The 21,991-nt window shown below is 47.9% G+C and overlaps 2 protein-coding genes across 5 annotated transcripts in view; one reads left to right on the forward strand and one right to left on the reverse strand.

Moving 5' to 3' along the window:
* KMT2E (lysine methyltransferase 2E (inactive)) overlaps positions 1-3,044 on the forward strand; it is a 90,167-nt gene extending 87,123 nt beyond the window's left edge. The window contains 4 exon segments of the mRNA XM_059397005.1: positions 30-118; positions 222-347; positions 505-602; positions 1,437-3,044. Coding sequence (XP_059252988.1) covers positions 30-118; positions 222-347; positions 505-602; positions 1,437-2,948 — 1,825 coding nt within the window. The 3' untranslated portion in view covers positions 2,949-3,044.
* Positions 3,045-6,083: 3,039 nt separating this feature from the next.
* SRPK2 (SRSF protein kinase 2) overlaps positions 6,084-21,991 on the reverse strand; it is a 145,575-nt gene continuing 129,667 nt past the window's right edge. For 2 of the 4 annotated variants that reach the window (XM_059397008.1, XM_059397006.1), the window contains 4 exons: positions 19,329-19,398; positions 18,609-18,701; positions 18,206-18,298; positions 6,084-7,736 (listed from right to left, as the gene is read on the reverse strand). In XM_059397008.1, the coding sequence (XP_059252991.1) occupies positions 7,552-7,736; positions 18,206-18,298; positions 18,609-18,701; positions 19,329-19,398 (441 nt within the window). In that variant the 3' untranslated portion in view covers positions 6,084-7,551. The remainder of the gene's footprint in view (positions 7,737-18,205; positions 18,299-18,608; positions 18,702-19,328; positions 19,399-21,991) is intronic. The other 2 variants (XM_059397010.1, XM_059397009.1) reach the window with 2 other exon arrangements.

The following is a 21,991-nucleotide window of genomic DNA, read 5'->3' on the forward strand; positions in this document are numbered from 1 at the left end:
TGAATTGAATGTATGATTTTATGTTCAAGGACTGCTTCAACCTCAGTGGAGCAAGTGAGAGAAAGGAGTTACCAGCGAGCACTACTTCTCAGTGATCACCGAAAAGATAAAGACAGTGGTAAGTGAGCTTGTTCCTTTGCCCAAAAGTGGAGCCAGCTAATCCCTGTGCACCCTCGTTCTTTGCGGTTCTAATGTTCTCTTTGGGTCTGCTTCATCTCTAGGGGGAGAGTCACCATGTGTCCCATGTTCACCGAGTCATGTTCCGTCTTCACCTTCATCTCATTCAAATCACATTCCCCAGTTGCAACCCAAGGGCCCAGTCCCTCCTTTCAGTGAACTTATGGAAGGTCAGTAAGCAGATGACCTATCGTGGTTATTGTTTTAAAAACCTTTTTGAATCATCAAGGAGAGTACCTTTCTACAGAGTTGGGCTGAATAATGTTAGTGCAAGGCAGTGCTGGTCGCGCAATGTTCCATTCACTCTAGCTTTCTTCTGCTTTACAGATCCTGACCCTGAAAATGCAGAGCCCGTGACTACAAGTGAATGTCCATCCCCAGACACCTCTCAAAACACTTGTAAAAGCCCTTCAAAAATGAGCAAGGTAATAAAATTGACCTTTGAACATGGCTGTTCAGGAAAGGCGGCGCTCACATGCACGTGGAGATCTCTCCTGCCATCCCAAGCGTCACTTTGCTATTTTGGGACACTTTGGCATCCCACGGTCTAACGTGCTCACTGCTTTTCCATCCTTTATATTTTCTCCTGGAGGTCCACCTCTGTCACCCCAGGAAATGCAGTCTTTTCATACAGTTTTGGACCACGTGGTCTGTTCTCTAAAAACAAAAGGTCAGATGACACGTGTTGAGAAGAAATGCTCTGGCCATCCTGATTCAGGAAGAGGGGCGGGTCTTATGTGGCGGCAGGAGCTGCGCAAACTAAGGACGAGGGGCGCGAGGCTGGTACTCTTTTTCCGTTTATGTGACATCATGTACACTGACGTGTCTTATACTTGGATTGTTCATGTCTGAACAACGTTAAGAGATGTTTCGGGTCAGAACAGTTGGGGTGAGCACGTTCGTTTACTCAGACCGGGTGATAGGTTGGTGCAGCAGGTTCTGTTACAGAATTGAAACTTGCTCAGTGAATTCTTTCAGAATAAGCCTCAAAAGCAGGTTGGATCATTGAGGGGAAAAAGGCAAATGGAATGTAAAGACCATTCTCTCCTTAAACTTGTCTTCCAGAAAAATTAATCCAGAGAATCTGATGGAAGCTCAGCACCAGAACTCGGTAGACTAGTGAAAAAGCTGCCCTTGCAGGATCCCACGCCTCTGTGATGGACCTCCCCAGTCCACCTCACCTGCTTCCCCTTTCTAAAGTGAACCCCAAAGTGCCGTTCGTACCCCTGGTAACGGACGGATTTGTTTTCTCTCCACAGCCCGCGTCCCCGGGACCCGTACCTTCTGTTCAGCCGCATGGGAAAATAGCCACAAAGTCCGAGTCCCACTGGGAGGCCGCAGCTGCCGCGTCGGAGGTGGAGAACGGGGTGCACCTGAAAGCAGAGCTCCCCCAGAAGCAGCTGTTAAACAGCACCCAAGCACTTCCAAAGAACCCTCCTCCTCAGCCGCTTGCTCGAAACTCCGTTGAGCAACTTGCACAGAAGCTGCCCTCGGCGCCGGTCAAGTTGCACTGTCCTCCGTCCCCTCATGTAGAAAATCCTCCCAAGTCCTCGACACCCCACCCGCCTGTGCAGCACGGGTATCTCTCGCCAAAGCCCCCTTCCCAGCAGCTAGGTTCGCCCTACAGGCCTCATCACGCACAGTCGCCTCAAGTGGGAACACCTCAGCGAGAGCCTCAGAGAAATTTCTACCCAGCGGCACAGACCCTTCCGGCCAGTACTCCACCGGCCCCGTCAGGAGCACTGTTCACACAGACGCCCTCAGGACAATCTTCAGCGACCTACAGTCAGTTCACCGCCCCCAGTCTGAGCAGCACGGCACCGCCCCCTCCGCCCCCACCGCCCCCTTCTTCCTCGTCTTACTATCAGAACCAGCAGCCCTCTGCCAACTTTCAGAATTATAATCAGCTTAAAGGTAGTCTTTCCCAACAGACTGTGTTTGCGTCAGGACCAAATCCAGCACTTCCGGGCGGCGGCAGCCAGCAGCCGGCTCCAGGCCACCACGTCACTCCGGGGCATTTCTTGCCTTCTCCGAACGCTCCTCTTCACCATCAAACTGCTGCTGCTGGGGTGCCCCCCCCGCCCCCCCCGCCCCCGGCCCCAGGGCCACACCTCGTGCAGCAGCCCAGCTCCCATCAGCAACACACTGTCGCTCACGTCGTAGGGCCTGTTCACGCGGTCACCCCCGGGTCCCACATTCATTCTCAGACTGCTGGACACCATTTGCCACCACCCCCTCCACCTCCTGGTCCTGCCCCTCATCACCACCCGCCACCCCATCCTTCCACGGGACTCCAAGGTCTACCAGCACAACACCAGCATGTGGTCAGTTCGGCACCCCCCCCACCCCCGCCGCCGCCACCTTCCAGTGTCTTGGCTTCCGGGCACCATACCACCTCTGCTCAAGCCTTACACCATCCACCTCCTCAAGGACCTCCACTCTTCCCTGCAAGTGCTCATCCAGCCGTACCACCGTATCCCTCCCAAGCCACACATCACACCACTCTGGGACCGGGACCCCAACACCAGCCTTCTGGAACAGGGCCACATTGTCCATTACCAGTCGCAGGTCCTCATCTCCAGCCCCAAGGACCAAACAGTATTCCAACACCTACTGCTTCAGGGTTCTGTCCTCACCCTGGCTCTGTGGCCCTGCCACATGGGGTTCAAGGACCTCAGCAGGCATCTCCCGTGCCTGGACAGATTCCAATTCACAGAGCACAGGTGCCACCAACATTTCAGAACAATTACCATGGTTCGGGGTGGCATTAAAATGGACTCCAAAAACATTTTTTAAAATGTTCTGTAAGATAAACTGTATATTTCATATGTACCTATTAAGGTACTTTTTAAAGCTTGTACATGAAACTTTGTATAAAAAAAAACAAACACCAGTGCTCTTTCACTGTATTTTTCCCATTTTTGCTTTTTAAAATTCCTTAAAAAATGTGCTGTTAAGCCAGTATTAGGTATCTTTATTTTGTAAGTGAACATTCCAGCTGTTTTTCTGGCAGTAGATTTGATGCTACATGATCTTTAAATTTTATTGTTGCAGTTAAAATTCATTTAGTGAATGTTTTCTATGTTATTTTATACATATGCATTTAAGTACACAGCTAAGTAATGGCACTATGAGGATTTTCATTTTTTTCCTGTCAGCAGTTCTGTGAGTGCATCTTAGGTATAAAAAAAAAAAATGCAATACAGATCTTTATAGTTTGGTGTGGACATGGCTCATTTTGTTCTATCGGTTATTTGCAAGCAGAATGTAATTTAATGTATAGATGATTTTTAATGTCTCCTGACAAACTGTAAATACTGCATTTCTTTTGCGTACATAATTGCTTACAGCTTTTCTCATTTGATATATAGCATTGTACATATGACAAGTCTTTGCAAAACTGTGTGATCTTTGTGAAAGTAGTACAGTATATGGCCTTTAATTTCTTTTTTATTTTAAATATACTGTCACATTGAAGCACTGGTTGGGCATTTTAATTCATGTTAATAAATCACAATTATGTCAGTTTTACCAAATTGTCCTGTACAACTTCTGAGATTGGAGTCTGTTTAAGCAAGTGTGGTGTGTTTTTTTGTTTTTGTTTTTGTTTGCTTGTTTTTAACAAGAAGTTCCCTTTCATCAGATCTAGTTTGTCAGGGGTTAGCCTTCCATTTTCTTCAGCTACACCTACCTCAGCTGGACTGTAGCAGACATCAGGAGACAGTGAGCAGTTGGGCTGTTCCTTTAACGCTCCTTCCTGTCATTTCTGCAGGAAACATCTATGCTGGGTGGAGGCGCTACCTCTAGCTGACGTCATACAAAATGAGTCCAATATCGTTAAGTATTACACGTGATCGAATTCTAGAGTGGAACTGACAACTGTTTAAAAACATGGCGTAGTTTTGCCTGACAACACAAATATCTCATTTGTACACTGCAGAACATGCATGACAGCAATGTCCTACTGATGAATCAAAACTATTTGAAAACCTTTTAAATTAAGATTTACCATCTAGCTATAGTTAAAGAGAAAGTAGTAATGGGATGTCTTAAAAATTTGTTTCGGGCGTATAAAATAAAGGAAAACGGCATCATTCTTAGAGTTCTCAAGTGAAATGAAAACAGCCTCTTAGACAGACACTTTGCTGAAATATCCAATGCTAGTTTTTGTTTTGAAAAGATTCTTTGTTTTCTACCTCTTAGGAGGATTAAGTAGAACCATAAGTAATGACACATTTTTCCAATTTTCACCTGACATAATTCCGCACAGCATTCTGTGGTTTGGAGAGAAACCTCAACAGACTAAATAAACATCATTGGGTAAGATCTGGCAGTAAGGAAAGTCATGTTTTACAGTAACTTTTAATGTCCATTTCCTTTTAAAAACCAGCTAATCATGGTACAGGAAGAAAGCTGCGTTTAGGGCTCAGTTCTAATCAGCTTCAAGTTTTAAAAGAACTTGAAGTCAACTTCACCCTTCTTGACTTGGCAAACAACACTCTACTTACGGTACTTGCTAAAGAAACACTTGTCCAAGAAATCACGGCTTCAGGTCACCCGGCCCGAGGTTTCACAGCACAAAGGTGGTTAATTAACTATCAGCACAGTGAGCGGCAGCCTTCACCTCTTTCAAAAGACTGTCCTAAGGATTTAAAACTCCTGTGATGAATCTGCCTACGACACAAATAATGATAGAGAAGCTTTTCTATGAACTGCAGAATCTCTTTTATTCTTTGACTCCTTGATGAAGGGCACATACACTCTCAAATATTGTCTCTACCAGAATTTCATTCAAGTTACAAAAACAATAATGGAAGAAAAAGTGGAATTTAAGGAATAATCTCAACTGTGAATTGAAACTGAAGTTCTCTACCCAAGGAGAAAAGCAGTTTATCGTGTTAACTAACTAAAAATGATTCAGGTACAAGAAGAGGCAAGTGAGTAAATCAATTTTCACCTGAAAAGTTTGCTTTCCTGAAGCCTCTAAACTTGCTTTTTTTGGCCTTTGAGCGGTTCTAATTTCCAGACAGCCAGCTTTTCATCTGCCACGTTCAGGATCCACTGCTTGTCCTTTTCCAGGAAGACTTGGCACAGACTAACAAGAGGAAAAGCCAGGACATTCACTGAAACCACCGAGCCGGCCTCAGTGAGCCACGCACCAGCGCCGCTCCTTCAGCGCAGTATTCTTTCTCATCAAGCCACCGAGCTTCTGCTACAAACCAGACTATACCTAATACAAATGTACATTCCTTCTAGAACTTTTTTACATTGCTGTAAGGGACAGATCTTTCCAAATTCCCAACAATCGAGTTTATTTTCTAACATGAGCCAAAACTGCATTAGATCAAGTTCATTCAAGTGTGCTACAAACCCTGACACAGATTTTTCAGAGTTAGGGAAGACATGTGCTTTGTGGTTCTCGTGAGAATGGCTCCTACGGAAACTGCAGCAACCATCTGTCGCAGAACCGGCGGGATAACCTCCAGCCTTGTCAGAACACAGCATGCGCGATGCCTACGGAAGTGGTTACGCTCTGTCTCACCGCGATAGGTGATACCATGGTAACGCCTAAAGGGATGTGTCTGTTCCCTCAAGGTGAATACAATTAAAAAGAAAATTTGCAATGCTCAAACACAATGCAGTTAGTAGGTTTCAGATGGAACATGAGTGAAAAAGAATTACTGAAATCCTAGGTAGTGCATCTGTCCTATAGCAATTCTTTTAGGTCTATATTCTACTCTTAAAAAACAATGATTTCCTGTAATAAGGCTTAAGCATGTTCTACAGCTACCTTCCCTGCAATGGGAACGTGGGTACTTATTTAGTTGGGGTTACGCTACACTAAAAGGAGAGCAAATGTTTGTTGATTCTATCGCTTCAAATATAGGCCAATGACCAAGGCAATGTCTGGAAAAAAAAAAACCAAAACACTTTAATTTTTAAGACAACTGCAAGCACCTCAAACAATGGATTATTATTACAACACTTGTTATCTTTTCACAATCTAGTTATTGCAAAGGCATATGGATAAATGTTAATGGACAAAGTCAAGAAAAACGAGGCACCTTAATGAATGTAAAATTTTTTTAAAAACCTGACATTCAATCCACTGACTTCTAAAAGAGGCTAAATACACCTCCATATATTACATTCTAAAATTGTATTGCCTACTATGGTTTGTGTCCTGGATTCTACAATATTAAGGAAATGCATCAACAAAAATCGTGTGCAACCTGCAAAGGGAAAATCGTTTTTTCAACCTCAGTGCATGGGAAGACAATGAAAAAGCTAGTGATGTCGTCACAGCCACACAGTTAACCGCCTACGGAATGAGCGCGATCCCTGCGACCTCGCAGACGCCAGGCTCGTGCCCGCTGCACTGCATACCATACCTGGGTTTTGGACAAACACAAGCAAACTTCTCCGAAAAATATATATATATACATATATATTTTGTTTTTTCTCATTCCACACACTGCACATGGTTTTGTTGTCCAATTTAATCTATGTAGAGTTTAACTTACAGTGTTTGGAGGAGGCAACACCACATGGTACCAGGCTATCACATTTTTAAAGGGAAATTGCTCTTTTTCCTTTAAAGTACTTTTTAAAATATGCAAAAATATGAATGGGAGTGCTAAAACTATAATACGTATTTTAGAATGAAAGCATGTCTTGCTTTAAAGTGCCATATAGGGAATGACATAACTCAGAGCCACTTCTTTAAAATCCGATGTAAAAGGACTGTTATGGAATGAAAAGTCTGCCCCACTCCTGGGAGCAGTTCAAGTCCGCTACATGCAACTCAGGCTACAAAGCACTCAAGACTTGGTAGCTTTTCTGAAATTTGAGTCCCCATTCCATATTTAATGGAGATTAACATTTACAGGTGCATTTACATACACTATAGTACAGGAATGATGTCCCTTTGCCGGAAGATAAAATTATACATTTCCTTGCTATTTCTTGGTTCCAACTTGATAATTTCTTAAGATTGTAAATTATATAGTACTCAGCTAAAATATTTCTTCATAAATAGTTACAAAACCTGCCAAAACACAAGGGGGAAAGTATTTTTCGTTCAAAAAAACTGACATTTGAATGTCACACGACACAAACAATGCTTCGAGACATGTTATTGTTTCCAGAAGAGAGTGGGTCAGTAAACTACTAAGCTGAAGACAAAAGACTACCCTTCCCCAGGATCACAGTGCACAAAAAGCAAAATGTCAAACAACAGTACCTCAAAGCAAAATAAAGGTCTGAGGATGAAGCCAGCTCACTTGTAATCCTGTTAAAGAATGAGAGTCACCGTTTAGGTCCAATGCACTGGAAAACATTTGCTAGCTCAGAATGCTCTATTTGTAGAATCTGCTAAGAATTCAACCAAGGATGCCGAAGGCATTCGCCAGCTGAGGCTCGTTTTTCCGGAACCATTTCTAACATGGGGATCAGGAAATCTGTAAACTGTGCAGCATCTTCGTGGGGCCAACCGTACTTTTCCACAAGGACGTCAAAGAGGCTCCAGGGCTTTAACTTGGTGATGTGCCGCAGTTCTCCTACAGGGAAGAAACAGGCAGGGTCAAGAAAGCTCCAGATGTGCATTTCCCATGGGTGGTCCAGCCAGGCGTGTGAGGAAGCAGACACCTACCTGCCCGACACTAAGCCACTAAGCCACAACGAACAAGCCAGCTTCCCCCCCAGATGGTTGTCCTTCAAGGTCTACAAGGCTGTGTCATATTTCAAGTAAGCTTGGCAAATGCAAATAAGGGGTTCATCAAACAGGGAACAGTCCACTTGAATCAGTTCCAGGTTTTTTTAAATGAGTAGAGGTGTCGAGTCCACTCGGAATGTTTTCTTTTTTTTTGAGTTTATGTATGTATATATTTTTACTCAACTCTACACCCAGTGTGGGGCTCAAACTCACGACCCCGAGATCCTTGAGAGTCACGTGGCTCCTCCGGAGCCAGCGAGGGGCGCTCCCACCCAGAATGTTTTCCTTAGCAAAGAACGACAAAGGTGCTACGCTCCCACCAATGTGGGATCTCTTGCAGTCTATAAACAGACTTAGAAAAAGCTTGAAGATACACACTATATAAACCCCTTGGAGCATGACTTCTGCATGTGACCATGCAGAGAGAAGGAAGTCTCTCCCTCTAGAGCAGCGCCGTCAGAACTTTCTCTGGTGGCAGAGATGCACTTTATCTCCCTGACAGGGCAGCTGCGAGCTGGAGGTGACCACTGAGCCCTGAGACGTGGTTATCAGTGCAACTGAGGAGCTGAAGTTCCCCTTCGTTTAAATTTCACCAGCTGCTAGCGGCTACTGTAGCAAACAACCCCGCCTTAGAGGCCGACCTGAATCAAATACCATTCATTTCTACACATGTGCTCCAGCATCTGAGAGAGCAGGACATGGGATCTTGAAGTTAGACTGTGCCAATGTGCTGGCTGCACGTACAAGGCGGAGGTTGTGAGCAGCCCCCACTGACAAGCTATAGGGACTGATGATCCGGTCGATGGTCGGACAACAGCCTTTTCCAGGACAGGAATAAAAGTTGTCACAAGTCAAACTACCGAAAGGTGAGGATCCCTTTCATGACGAGTAACTCCTTTTTGTTTTTTTTTTTTAATTATTTTTTTATTTTCGGCATAACAGTATTCATCTATTTTTGCACCACACCCAGTGCTCCATGCAATCCGTGCCCTCTATAATACCCACTACCTGGTACCCCAACCCCCTACCCCTTGCCCCTTCTAACCCCTCAGATTGTTTTTCAGAGTCCATAGTCTCTCACAGTTCACCCTTTTTTTTTTTTTTTTACCAGTTAGACATCTGCAAAGGACACCCCACCCCTGCCCCTGGAGAGGCCTCAGGAGCAGCTCCCGCAGGTGAGGGAAGCCCTCCCAGCGCCCACTCCCCGCACGGGCTCAAGCCTGAGCTCCTGTCCCCTCCGCCTCCACACCCAGCTAGCACCTGAGCCACCAGGGACGCTCCTGGTGTGCATTACAAAGGTCTTCCCACCCCACACACCTGGGCCTGGCTCACCAATTTATGCATCTCAACTTAGCCCACCCCCCCCTTCTTTCATCACAAAGATGATTAAAAGCACGTTACAGAAAATTAAAAAACACAAGCAGAAACGACTATAATTCCACCCACAAGGATCTTTCCTTTCGGCCCACATGCTCTCTCAGTGACACTCCTGGGAAATGGTATGTCTACAGAGCTGTAATCGGGCATGCACAGTATTCGGAAGAACATCCTCTGTCAGAGGATGGTGCAGAAAACACTCTGAGGACAAGGACAGAGGACAGAGGACAGATTTCAGCACAGGCATAGAACTGTTGGTCGGTCTGGTCTGTTTTCCGAGGGAGGTGGACCTGCCATCTGAGAGGAGAGGGCTCCCTCCTGTGGAAGGAAGACCATGTCCCTAAGCACAGAGTCCAAGCTGCCACTCCAAGTTCACCCCCTCGCATCTGCAATCCCAGCTCCGGAGCTCCAGCACCCACCAGCCCATGACCCAAATCACACCCACTGCAAAGTGAGAGGGACGTGCACAATTACAAGTGCTCACTAACAGGAGAATAAGGCTTAAAAAACAACAAACCACGCTCCATCTGCTCGATGAATACTACTTAATACTTAATTACATGGCAGAATGTTTGGTACTAAAAGAACAGAAGACTAGAAGAACATGATCACAAGAGTAATTTCCACAGTCCCTAGAAAGGCAAAGCAGGTGCCCCCGAACTCCAGCTTCATTATGGGGTTTTACAGTGACTGTGGCTTTCAGCAGAGCCAGCCGAAGGAAACTAAGAAAGTTCACACACAACAAGCTAAAGGCAAGTTCTTTGGAAAGGGGAGAGAACTTCACTGACCATCTCTTCTGACATGCCCGGAGCTCACGAACGGATATACCTGCTAAGATGCACAGTTTGCCCAGAACAAAGAAGGAATGGCTTTCTGAGGGAGCTGGTTTCAAATTAAAATGCATCAAATTAAGTACAATCTTCCATGTAAAGAAAGAAGCTTTACTGGAGACAGCCACCTTAAAATCTGCATAAGAACACTGATGAAGACAGTACACTGCAGAAGACCAGGGCAATCTGTATTCATACCTAATGGGCTGTGAGCCAACAGAGATTTCTGAAGAACAGACTAAAATATCTACCTTCCTTCCACCAGGTAATTCCACACAGAAAACTATGTGCAAAGAGGCTGTCAGGAAAACCGGAAACAGGAAACGTGCAGAACACTTTTAGGCACTGATAGGTACTGACCACAGGGCAACAGTGCATCACAGAATACGGAACGGCCTCCCAAGGAGCAAACATGTGGCCACGCAGACAGCGGGAAAAATGTGCCAAGAAAAACGCAGGACATAAACTTGCCTAGGCCCTATGATTACATGCACAAGTTAGTATGTTCAATTCAATATGAAACACAGTCTTCTAAACAGTTGATAAAGTATGACTTCACTCATACATGGAATTTAAGAAACAAAACAGATGAACACAGCAGAAAGGAAAAAAGAGAGAGAGAGGGAAACAAGCCATAACAGACTTTTTTTTTTTTTTTTAAGATTTTATTTATTTGACAGAGAGAGCGCGGGAGAGCACAAGCAGGGGGAGCAGCAGGCGGGGAGCGGGGGAGTGGGGGAGAAGCAGGCTCCCCGTTGAGCAAGGAGCCTGAGGCAGGGCTCGATCCCAGGACCCTGAGATCCTGACCTGAGCTGAAGGCAAGCCCCCCAGGCAACCGGCCCTAAGAGTCTCACTGATAGAGAACGAAAGGAGAGCACCTGAAGGGGAGGCAGGTGGAGGGACGACGGGCCGTGGGGACTGAGGAGGGCCCCCGTGATGAGCACTGGGTGTTGTAGATAAGTGATCATCACTGAATTCTACTCCTGAAACCAATATTGCACTGTATGTTAACTAAATGTTAACTAGACATTCGATACGAAGGGGAAAAAAAAGGAAAGAAAACAATAGTTGATAAATGTTCCGTAATAAACTCTAAGTCCCCAAGCCTGTGCAGCTGCTACCGGCAGGACAGCCTCACCTGGTAAGGAAGGACCTTGGGTCCACTCCACAGCTCCCGCAAATCACATGCGGGAAATGCAGCCAAGCCACTCCCAGCACTTAGAATACAAAATAAAATAATAACACGTGTAAGGGAGGGAAATAAGAGACCAAAATGAGGGGGGGGAAATTGAGACCACTATTTTTTATTATACAAGTAGCTCCTGATAGGTCAACAAATTTTTACCTTGACGATTTTTTCTTCCCTAGGAAAATATACCAAGGTATGTTTCATTCAAAGTTTGCAAATAATTAGACACTTAACAGTGCCAGTCTTTATTTTTTTATTTTTTTTTTTTAAAGATTTTATTTATTTATTTGACAGAGAGAGATCACAGTAGACAGAGAGGCAGGCAGAGAGGCAGGCAGAGAGAGAGGGGGAAGCAGGCTCCCTGCCGAGCAGAGAGCCCGATGTGGGACTCGATCCCAGGACCCTGAGATCATGACCTGAGCCGAAGGCAGCGGCTTAACCCACTGAGCCACCCAGGCGCCCGCAGTCTTTATTTTTTAAACTGAGCTTCCTTTCCTTCTTAAAGAATGCTGAGAATCACTGACTCTTTCCTCTGGAGCCCAGCAAGGCTGGATGGATGGCCCTGACCTCAGCAGCCCAGCACTGCCCCCCACCACCAAGTCAAGGCTTTGGGACTACAAATATATTTGCCAATCCTAGATTATCAGAATGCTTTTTAATTTTTATTATTTTTATCTTATTTTTTATTTAGAGATGGGGAAGGTGCACACACACGTGCATGATGGGGTGGTGAGGAGCAGAGGGAGAGACAGAATCCAAGCACAGAGACCAAAGTGGGGCTCAACCTCACGACCCTGAGATCATGACTGAACTTGTAGCTCAGTCAGTTAAGCCTCTGACCCTTGATCTCAGCTCAAGTCTGGATCTCAGGGTGGTGAGTTCAAACTCTGCATTGAGCTCCGCATTAGGCATGGAGCCTCCTTTAAAAAAAAAAAAAAAAAAATTCTCTGTAGAAAACAAAAGGATAATCTCCAGGACCGTGAAGTAGGCAATGGTTTCCTGAATGGACATGAAAAGTACAAGTAACACCGGGGTGATGGACACTGGGGAGGACATGTGCCGTAGTGAGCTCTGGTGTTATAGGAGACTGGGGGATCACAGACCAGGACCCCTGAAAAAAATCATACATTATAATTTTTAAAAATAAATTAAAAAAGTAAAAACAAAAACAAGTAACAGAAGAAAGCGTAAAAAGTTAGACTTGATCCCAATTGAAGTTTTACACTTCAACATCATACACGCACATTCAAGAGCGATGAAAACGCGTCCACCCAACAGCTGTACCAGCTCCCAGCACCGTTATGCCTAAGAGCCGAAGACTGAAAACATGACCCACCCAGCCGTCAACAGACGAGTAGGCAAGCAGGCACGTCTCTGCACACACACGAAGTCCGCAGTCCCAAAAGCAGTGGAGGGACCCTGAGTGCACAGGCCACAGGATCCCACCCACGTGAGGTGACTGGCAGCGGGGCTGAGGGAGAATGCAGAGCGCGGGCTAACAGGCAGCGGCTTTCTCAGGGAGAGTGAAGACGGCTGCCTGACTCTGGAACGTGTCAGAAACTACTCAGCTGTACACCCGGAAACGCATAGGATGCAAGAGATCGCTTCTCGATAAAGCTGCTCTTTTAAAAAAGGGTACAAATCTTACCACAGAGCGACAACTGAAAGAAATCCAACACAGTTAATGCGCGTCCAAACTCCCCCTCCACTGGTTAGCAGCTCACAATGAGCGATGGGAGTACATGGGGTGAGCTCTGACTGAACCTGTTACAGCAATAATTTCATCACTTTTTGGCATCATATGCTTAAACTCAAATTCAAACGATTAAAACACAGATTCGGACCTATGGTCAGCTGTGGCCTGGGGTCTGTTCTTTTCCAAAGTGTCTGCTGTGTTCAGTGTCCTGAGTCGGCCTCTACGCGGTGGCATCATGGCTACAGCGTCCTCCCGTCTTGCACCCCAACCCTGGGTGGGGGGTGCCTGGACGGTGCAGCCTTCCAACAGGGCCCCGTGAGAGGGTGCGGGATTGCTGCAAGGGCGTCCAGGCTGAGAGAACACAGTGCCACCTAGATCTGGCTCAAGAAGACCTCCAAAAACCAAGATGGAACAGGGCTCCGGTTTCTGAGTGTACAAAGCCCTCGGGTGCCCCCTCTGCATCAGGCTGTAAAAAGACACAGCGAGTCTCGGATCGCGCCCAGAACCTCACCACTCAGAACTCATGTTTGAAGTCCGACTGTCACGCAAGTCGTCCACAACTAAGTGTCAGATTCACTGGAGTGAGGAGCCTTTTCTAGGTGCCTGCACCGCACCCATCTCCTGCGGAGATGATTCCTGCATGCGCGGCCCCCCACGCTGTCACCCGGCCGTCACCCACGGCCAGCACACCCTGCCCAGCCACAGCGGCCCCACGCTTCCCAGAAATCAGGCCATCTGGTGATCTGGGGTGATTCTGGGCAGCATCACAACCTTTCCAGCAGCTTCCATCTCAAACTGAGAACGAAGAACACGGAACAGAGTGTCTTGTTTACAGAGCTCCCCGCAGCGCCAGGTCCGTCTGGGGCCGCGCTGCATCCCCGCGGCCACAGCCTGGGACATGGGAGGGCAGGACGCTGCCAATACTGCGGACACGCAGGTTTCATGCGCGCCCTGAAGTCTCCAGTAGCAATTCAAGGTCTCTGGTCCCACACACAGATCATCCTACACATTCCAGCACACTCGATGGCCTTACTTAGAATCAAAGCAATTAAAAAAAGTCAACTCCTCTAATACTTACATTCTCAACACAGTGACCTTTACTGAAACGGTGGCAGCCGCCTCAACCCACAGGGAGGTGGCTCCCGCCGGCACTGTCTATGCCACCACCACTTGAGCGCCAGGGCTCTTCTGGAGGACAGCTCATTCTGGGGCCCTGTCAGCCTGCTCTAGCCGCCATTACAAAGTACAACCGAGTAGCTTATAAATCAACATTATTTTCTTGCCCATGGTCCTGGAGGCTGGTAGTCTGGGAGCGGCCGCCAGCCACACTGGCTTCTGCTGCAGGCCTTCCTCTGGGTCACGGGCTCCTCATGTCCTCCTGGGGCACATGCAGCGAGGGAGCTGGCTGGGGTCTCCTCCACAAGGGCACTAGTCCCACCCATGAGGGCTCCGCCTTCATGACCTTCTGTACTTTCCCAAGGCCCCACCTCTTAGTGCCACCATACTTGGGGGGTTAGGATTCCCACATATGAATTTGCAGGGGGGAGGCACCTTCAGACTGTAACAGGACAGGACAGGGACAGAATTCACAGAGATGCTTGTTTCTCTTGGGGCACATCTTCACACACTGATAAGATGATTTTTATGAGCAATCTTTGGTGGCTAATGTCCACATCGGAAGGAATAGCTTGCTGGTTATTAAACCCTAACAGGGTGAGAACAGGAACTACCGTTTGCCAAAAAATCTAGCTCCTTTTAAAAATTCCTGGCCAAGAAATAACTCAAACTAGTAACAACCATTTTACCCAGAATAACTGAGATGTCACTTAGCGGCACTTGATCTCGAGCTCGAACACACACAGCCTCCTTTCTCCCCGGCCTTCCAGTGGGGAGGAGATCTGCTTCCACCCAGGAGCACAGAGAGCACAAAAATGTGGTGCTGTTCACTCCCTCTCAACCACTGGCTATCTTCCAAGGTGACTTCAGCAAATTAGTAAGTATTCAGCTTTGCTTTTTTTTTTTTTTAAAGATTTTATTTATTTATTTGACAGAGAGAAATCACAAGTAGGCAGAGAGGCGGACAGAGAGAGAGGAAGGGAAGCAGGCCCCCTGCTGAGCAGAGAACCCGATGTGGGACTCGATCCCAGGACCCTGGAATCATGACCTGAGCCGAAGGCAGTGGCTTAACCCACTGAGCCACCCAGGCGTCCCTCAGCTTTGCTTTTATTAGTTCTGGTACAAAGGTGTTTTTTAAAAAATTCTTTAATGGATAACACTGAAGATCTCATTACTTTCAAAACGTATATTCGCACATCTTACCAAAGCCCACCTTTAATGTAGCATCATCCTAGGGCACACGGTGAAATCTATTTTCACGACAGGCCCTCATTCAACATCGTACTAGTTCTGTGACTTTTAACCAGCCTAAGTCCCTTCTTGTCTCCAGTTATTATAACTCAACAGTGATCAGGACCAAAGCCTCAAGTCCCAGTCATTTTAGAGGATGTCTTGCCTAGTCACAAACACTCCCTTACATCCAAATGAAGAAGAAAAGTAATACCAGGTCACAAGTGTTTTCGGTCTATATTTACCAAGGATGCCCAAACACACTTCCACTCTGCAGCTTGACAAGCCCCACAAAACTGCCCCACGCACGTGAGTCCCAAAGCGCATGCGCGACCGGGACCTGCCACTCCAGCAGCATGGTCCTGTGCTAGCACTCGGGATCCCATGGGGCAGCAGGCCGTGACTGCGCACAGACCACACCGAGTCCCAGGACCAGCAGCGTTGCTGACAGGGAGGCCAGTGTGAACATCGCCTACTAGCACCAAGGGCTATGGGATGGGCAGCTCTGAGCGGAGACCCGCCGGTGACCCGGTATCGGTTCACTATGCATCACTCATCAGCCTCTCCTGTAAAGACAGCACCTGCCAGCTGGGCTGAGGCGAGGCTTCCGGGCCCCGTGCCAGGTCTGGGCTTGTCCTTAGCAGGAGCTGTCCCTGGTGGTCTGCAGCCCAGGCAAAGCATGAGAGCATGAGAGGCTCAGAGCAGCTGCCTCCAGGAACAAGTCCGAGCACATGACCTCAAATAACTCCCACAACATCACTCTCTCACCATTCAGGTCCCTCTTCCTCCCCAGGGACAATGCACTGAGGGAGCTGCAGAGCCCAGGTGTTGCAAGCGGCTCCTCACTGCGGAGCAAAGGCAGCAGCAGCACAGTTAAAGGAACTATCCCCGCGTGCCTTTCTCAGCTGTCACCCCCCACAGCCTGACGCCGGAACCTGCTCACGCACCCGTGGCAGACCCTGCTTGGCTGAAGGGGCAGGTGCTGTGGTCCAGTGCCCTGCAGTGCCTGTCCCCTCCCTGAGAACGTCAGCAGGTCAGTAATGTCCCCTCTTTCAGGACAAACTAGGCTGGTAAGCTCTCTGCCATCATCCCCTCCAACCCCCACCTGACAATGGTGGCAGCCGTGGCTGGGGGTTCACTGCAAGTCGTCTGCCAGCAAGTCCTCCTGACACCTCTCCAGGCTCTGAAAACATTCTCCAGTGTGGAAGAAGGGGTCTGCCTGATGAAATCAGAGTTCCTCAAGTCACACGGAATCCCAAGCCATAACCATCTGGAGCTTTCCCTCGCTTCAACCATTTTCAAGTAACATTTTCTGGAAGTTTCCTATGCAAACTTGGTCCACTCTCCCAGGAAAACCACTGTCTAGAATTTCACCCTGTTTAGAGTGTTCTCTTGTTTCCAACTTTGCCTTAGTGGACATGGCACGAGCTACTAGAGTGCCACGCACTGCACAGATACCTCTTACATTTCTTTGCAACAACCACACGGAGGGGACCTGAAGATGAGACACGCCCAGCCTCACAGCATGCTCCCACCCAGCTGTCGCTGAACACGGTTCAGTGGCAAAACCATTCTGTTGCCCTCGAGCCTCCCAGGGCCTCCGTGTGAGGGGAACCATGCACGGAGCTTGCTCCCGGGACCCAAATCCAAAGACCACATAGATTCTGGAAACCAAAATACAGGCTGTCTGAAGAACCGTTCTCCCTGACAATCTTTTCTCCTGTGATAAGCCTTTAACGGGTAATAAGAGAGTAACTACATCAGTTACATGCTTCAGAGGCTGCCCCTCAGGTGATCCCAGAACAGCTGGGAGTCGGGGTCACTGTGCTCAGAGTAAGAGGCTCAGGAAATCGCCAGCTTCGGCACGGTCAGTTCTCAAGTCTCCGTGCATTTCACAAGAATGTGTAGAGGATGAAATGAGGGCTGATTAGGTCAACATCACCAAAGGGTATAAAAAAGGATTATTCCTCTAAAAGAGTAACTCATCTATCTCATAGGAAAATGCAAAGTCAAAACCAGTCCTCTAAATCTGGCTAAAGCAGAGAGGAACAGAGTACCAAGGACTTTCAGAAATTTCTAGAAACTCCATGTCCTGCTCAAACCAACTTTAAAAGTTATTTACTAAAGGGTGCTGCAGCCCTCACTGCCCACGTCACCCCCCGCAAAAAAATCCAAGCTGGGAAAATACGAAGAGGACCAACATGCTCACACAAAGGAAAATGGCAATGGGGAGGGTCCTTCAAAAATAAATTCCTGGGGCTTTAGGGTATTTTAAAAACTTGATCACTAATTAAAGACTACGCAAGGCAAAGAAACATCTATTCAGAGTCACGTCAAGGGAAGATCAACAGAACTTATCAAAGTAAATCGGCTACAACACAGTGTAAGTAATGCAACGAGAGAACAAAATTTGATTTCTCCGAGTTTGGGGCATCGGGCTTCACAGGCCCATGGCCACTCCCCAGTAGCTCAAACAGACCCAAGACGACAGGGACAGACATTCGTTAAGTCCAGCCCCTTGGCTCCCTCCACTCTGTGGCAGAAACACTGGGGCTCCAAGAACAGAGAAAAGGAGATCCTGAAGATCTCCTGAAGATCACTTAAACTCCTTTTTCCAAATCCACCAATATACACATGAGCTCAGACTGGGACAGGGAGGTGGGGAGGAGACCGAGGGTTTCAGGGAAGTTGTGCTCTTACAAAATCCGAACTCCACAGATACGAGACGGTTCGAGCTTTTGTCTTGAGAGCTTTCTTCAGCAGAATTCCCCAGCTGTAAACGTCCAGGTCTTTCTCCACTGCCCAAACGGAAATGCACAATTTCTCCTTTTGGGAGAGGATTATGCTGGAAATTAGCGTTGCATAAATACCGTTACCTTTTCTGGTGAAAAACTCCTTGGAATATTTCCCCAACATAGCGTATTTTCGAGGGACTTTCCCCAGCAGTTCAATGATCAATGCTATGTGATCTGCATTGGGAAACATTGCCAGCAAAACAGAAACACACGACAGTTTAATCAGTACACTGCATGCGGACACTGCTACCGCCCGCGCAGACAGAAACAGAGCGCCACCTGGTAATGCAAGCACAGATGCACGGGGTGACCACAGCCCAGGGCGAGTGCGGTCTGCCCTCTCAACTTTTAAATCAGCAGAGGAATTTGGCTAGGTTGCTTTTTGAATTTAGGAGACAGGTCTGTCACCATTAATGCTACGATCAGCAGCTGCTGTCCCGTTTCTGTCTGCATCATGGCGCTTTTCAAAAAGATGAGGTACTACCTCTGCGATTGAAGAATTCCCGAGAATATTTTCCAGACAGAGCAAAGTGCCTTGGGATACTGCCTAGCAGCTCTATGATGTGGGCTATGTGGTCTATGGAGGAGAGAAAAAAAAGGATACGGGAATGGGAGGGGCAGAGGGAAGGATGGGATAAAAGAAGAGGGAAAAAAATTGAAATTAGTAAAAAATCCAAAATAGATTCAAATCAACAATGTCTGCGCACACCATGCAGAGGATCCTGGGGCTGGCGGGCCTCAGGCACCGTCTGGAGCATTAACGGTGACTGGCCCCAGCTCACCCCCAGGCCACCCCAGCATTGCAAGCAAATAAGCATGGAGATGGTCAGGTTTACAGATGGAATTCAAGCCAGAATTCCCCGGTTTTCAACTCAGCTCCCCAAGAGGACAGAGAAATGGGCAGCAGACTGGTGGACACAAGGACCACAGAGAGGCTCTGCAGTTCCCACAGCCTGTCCTCTCCTGGCCACTGGGCACCAGACCGGGGGCAAGCAGGAGGCTAGGTGAGCTCGGGCCAAGGGCTCTCCACAGAGCTGCACATCCACTGTGCCCAAGGGGGCTTCAAGCTCAAGGAAAAGTGACTGAATTGGGCGTTTGAAAACCGGAACACAGCTCTCTTTTAGTATAGAAACACATTACTCTCCAGAAGCTCGGGTCTTTCAGGAGACCCCGCCTGGGATACGCGGCAGGCAGCGATACTCACCTTCATCTCTGGAGTAGTCTTCCCCAGAATGTGGTTCAAACAAATAATCTCCCGTTGCCAGCTCAAATGCCTAGGATACAACAGATGACATGCTAAGCACTCCAAGAAGCAGCCCCCAAGGCAGTAACTTTTTCTCCTTGTACCAGAGACCTCCATTTTATGAGGATCTGATCAAACCAAAGGGCCTTCTGAAAGAGCTCAACACCAGCTTTTTTCTTCCCTCCAAAAAGTACAAGGAAGTTTCAGAAATACTCTTCCATTTCCTCTCCTGGAGGATGTCAAGTCTATGTCCTCCCCTCATCCTGCAAGAAGCACGTTGGCCAGGTCTGCCGGGGACCGTACCCCCCTCTGAATGGCAGGACTGGGCTCGATTCAGGACCAGGGCTGACTCGTGCCTGCCCTCCGCCCACAGGCTGGCCCAGCCCCTGGCGAGCAGGTGAAGCAAGGACCCTCGTGTCTTGGGAACCAAGAAGTATTCCCAGCGTCTCATCATTTCTTTCACTTATGACTCAACCAAGGGAAAACCCAGAGCCACAAAGAAGGCTCTGTGGCTCCTGCTTTGTGCCCTGGGCTAGGAGGACCCCGGGGGGAGAGGGCAGGGAGAGCTGGCCTGCCTCCTGGTTTGCCACTATCTGCCCCCAAGCCTGCTAGCTGGCGGGGGAGGCCACGTGTTTCCGTTTCTGCTAGGCAGTCTTCTCCCCCTGTCCTCAAAAAAACCCTCAGGACCATGAGTTTCATCTGCTAACGGTATATAAAGATGGCAATTGCTGCTGCTGTGCCGATCCAATACCATGTTCTTAAAATCTTTTTTTAAAAAAGAAAAGGCTCAATCCTATTTTTGGTTTTTGTACACTTCTATTCTGTATTAGATCTTGCTGTTCTGAAAGGCACTCAGGGGCTCTGCCCTCCCGCATCCCCCATCTCCTCCCGAGGCCCCAACCAGGGTGCAGGGCAGGGCCTCCACCATGGCCTGCCACAAACCAAGGGTGGGCACAGGCAGGCCATGACCAGATCGCCCTCCTTTTATTTATTTTTCTTTTTTTTTTTTAAGGAAAGGGTGACAAGATGGTCGTCAGCTACCCTGTGAGAGCACCAGTTCATGAACTCAGAATCCCGCAGGATCTGGACATACCCAGTGTCAGGTCACGCAAGTGCGGCAGAGCTGCAGAAGGTCCTCACCTGGGGCCTCTCCCCTCTACCCAATGAACAAGAAATACCTATTGCAGATCAGGGCACAAAACCTCACACGTGGCCGCGAACGCAAAGGGAACAGTCAGATCTCATGGTAAATGGCCAAAAGAGTCTTCCTCGCCTGGGACAAGCCATGAGGAAGAGGGGAGACCATGAGGAAGTGAGAAGCTGCTGCGGAAGCCCCCAGGACGGTGCTGGGGCTGCTCCTGACCCCGCCCTCGAGCCCTTGCTCACTCTTCTAGTTCGTTTTCAAGAACATTTCAATCGGGCGAAGTCTACTTCTTACAACCCAACACAAAGATATTAACTGAGTATTCCTTGAAAGATGACCGTTCTGATTAGCACCCATGTTATTTCCAATGAAACTCTCAAATCAAAGAAGCCCACAAAGAAAGGATTTAAAAGAAAAAAAGGAAGAGGAAAGGTAAGCTGGAGGCTGTCCTGTCGGGCTCTCTGGTCCTAGTTCTCTGAAGAGGGATGAGATTTTCTTAACAAAAAAACCTGTTCAACACTGCAGAGGCAGGTATTGGGAAATGTCGGCCGGAGTGCTTTCTAGTTGGCTTCCATAGTGGGAGTCACAAAACTGTGGAAGATGATTGCCTTCCACTCACCAAGTCCCTCCAATACAACTTTTACTGTTACTGGTTCAATACTCAGGAACTGTGAACGCTTTCCTCCTTACCTGACCAGATCCCCTATCAGGATGGCCCCCACACCAAACTCTGTTCTCAGGTTCTGGGAAGAGCGCACACTTCTTTCTTGGATGCCCTTCCACACAACTCTAAATCAGTAAAGTCGCCTCTTCTTTCTGAGATGTGACTAGTGCTGAGGAAGTCGGGTGACGTCTGTCAGACTGGCTTTTCCTACTTCTAGGGCACTCACTGGGGCCCCCTGCAGAGCCTGAGGAAGTGCCCTCTCCTGGGGCTCTGACACAACTCCACACCTTGGCCCGCAGAGAACTTTTACATCACATCCACTTCCATCTGGAGGGGTCCCAAAAGTCCAGAAAAAGACAAGAGGATCAACAAGTGGCATATTTCAGTTACTCTGCCTCGCTCTGTGGTCCGTCCTGACAACAGCACAGGCACTCCTCACTGAGCTTGAGCACCAGCTGCTCACGGGCGCTCTCAAGTCCACCGGGGCGTGTGCGAGACTGACGCCATGATGCCATGAAAGGACCGCACACCGCACCCCCCCACCCGCCGCTTCAGGCTGGAGCTCCAGTATAGCGTCGGATCATGACTTTAATATACTGTCGTACTTCCAAACTTCAACACAAGCAAGGACTGGGAAAAACTGCCTTGTGTTTACCAGGTTCTCTAGGAAGAACAAAAGGGACCTCTCAGCCTCGCCCTCCGGGATGGAAGGTGGGGCTGGGGAACAAGGCTTGCCCTCTTCCAGAAAGAAAAAAGAAAAAAGAAAAAAAAAATCACCCTGGTGACAACCAACTGAATTTAAAACTTTTTTTTTTT

This window comes from Mustela nigripes, chromosome 4, assembly GCF_022355385.1.
Source record: "Mustela nigripes isolate SB6536 chromosome 4, MUSNIG.SB6536, whole genome shotgun sequence".
In the NCBI taxonomy this organism is placed as follows: domain Eukaryota; kingdom Metazoa; phylum Chordata; class Mammalia; order Carnivora; family Mustelidae; genus Mustela; species Mustela nigripes.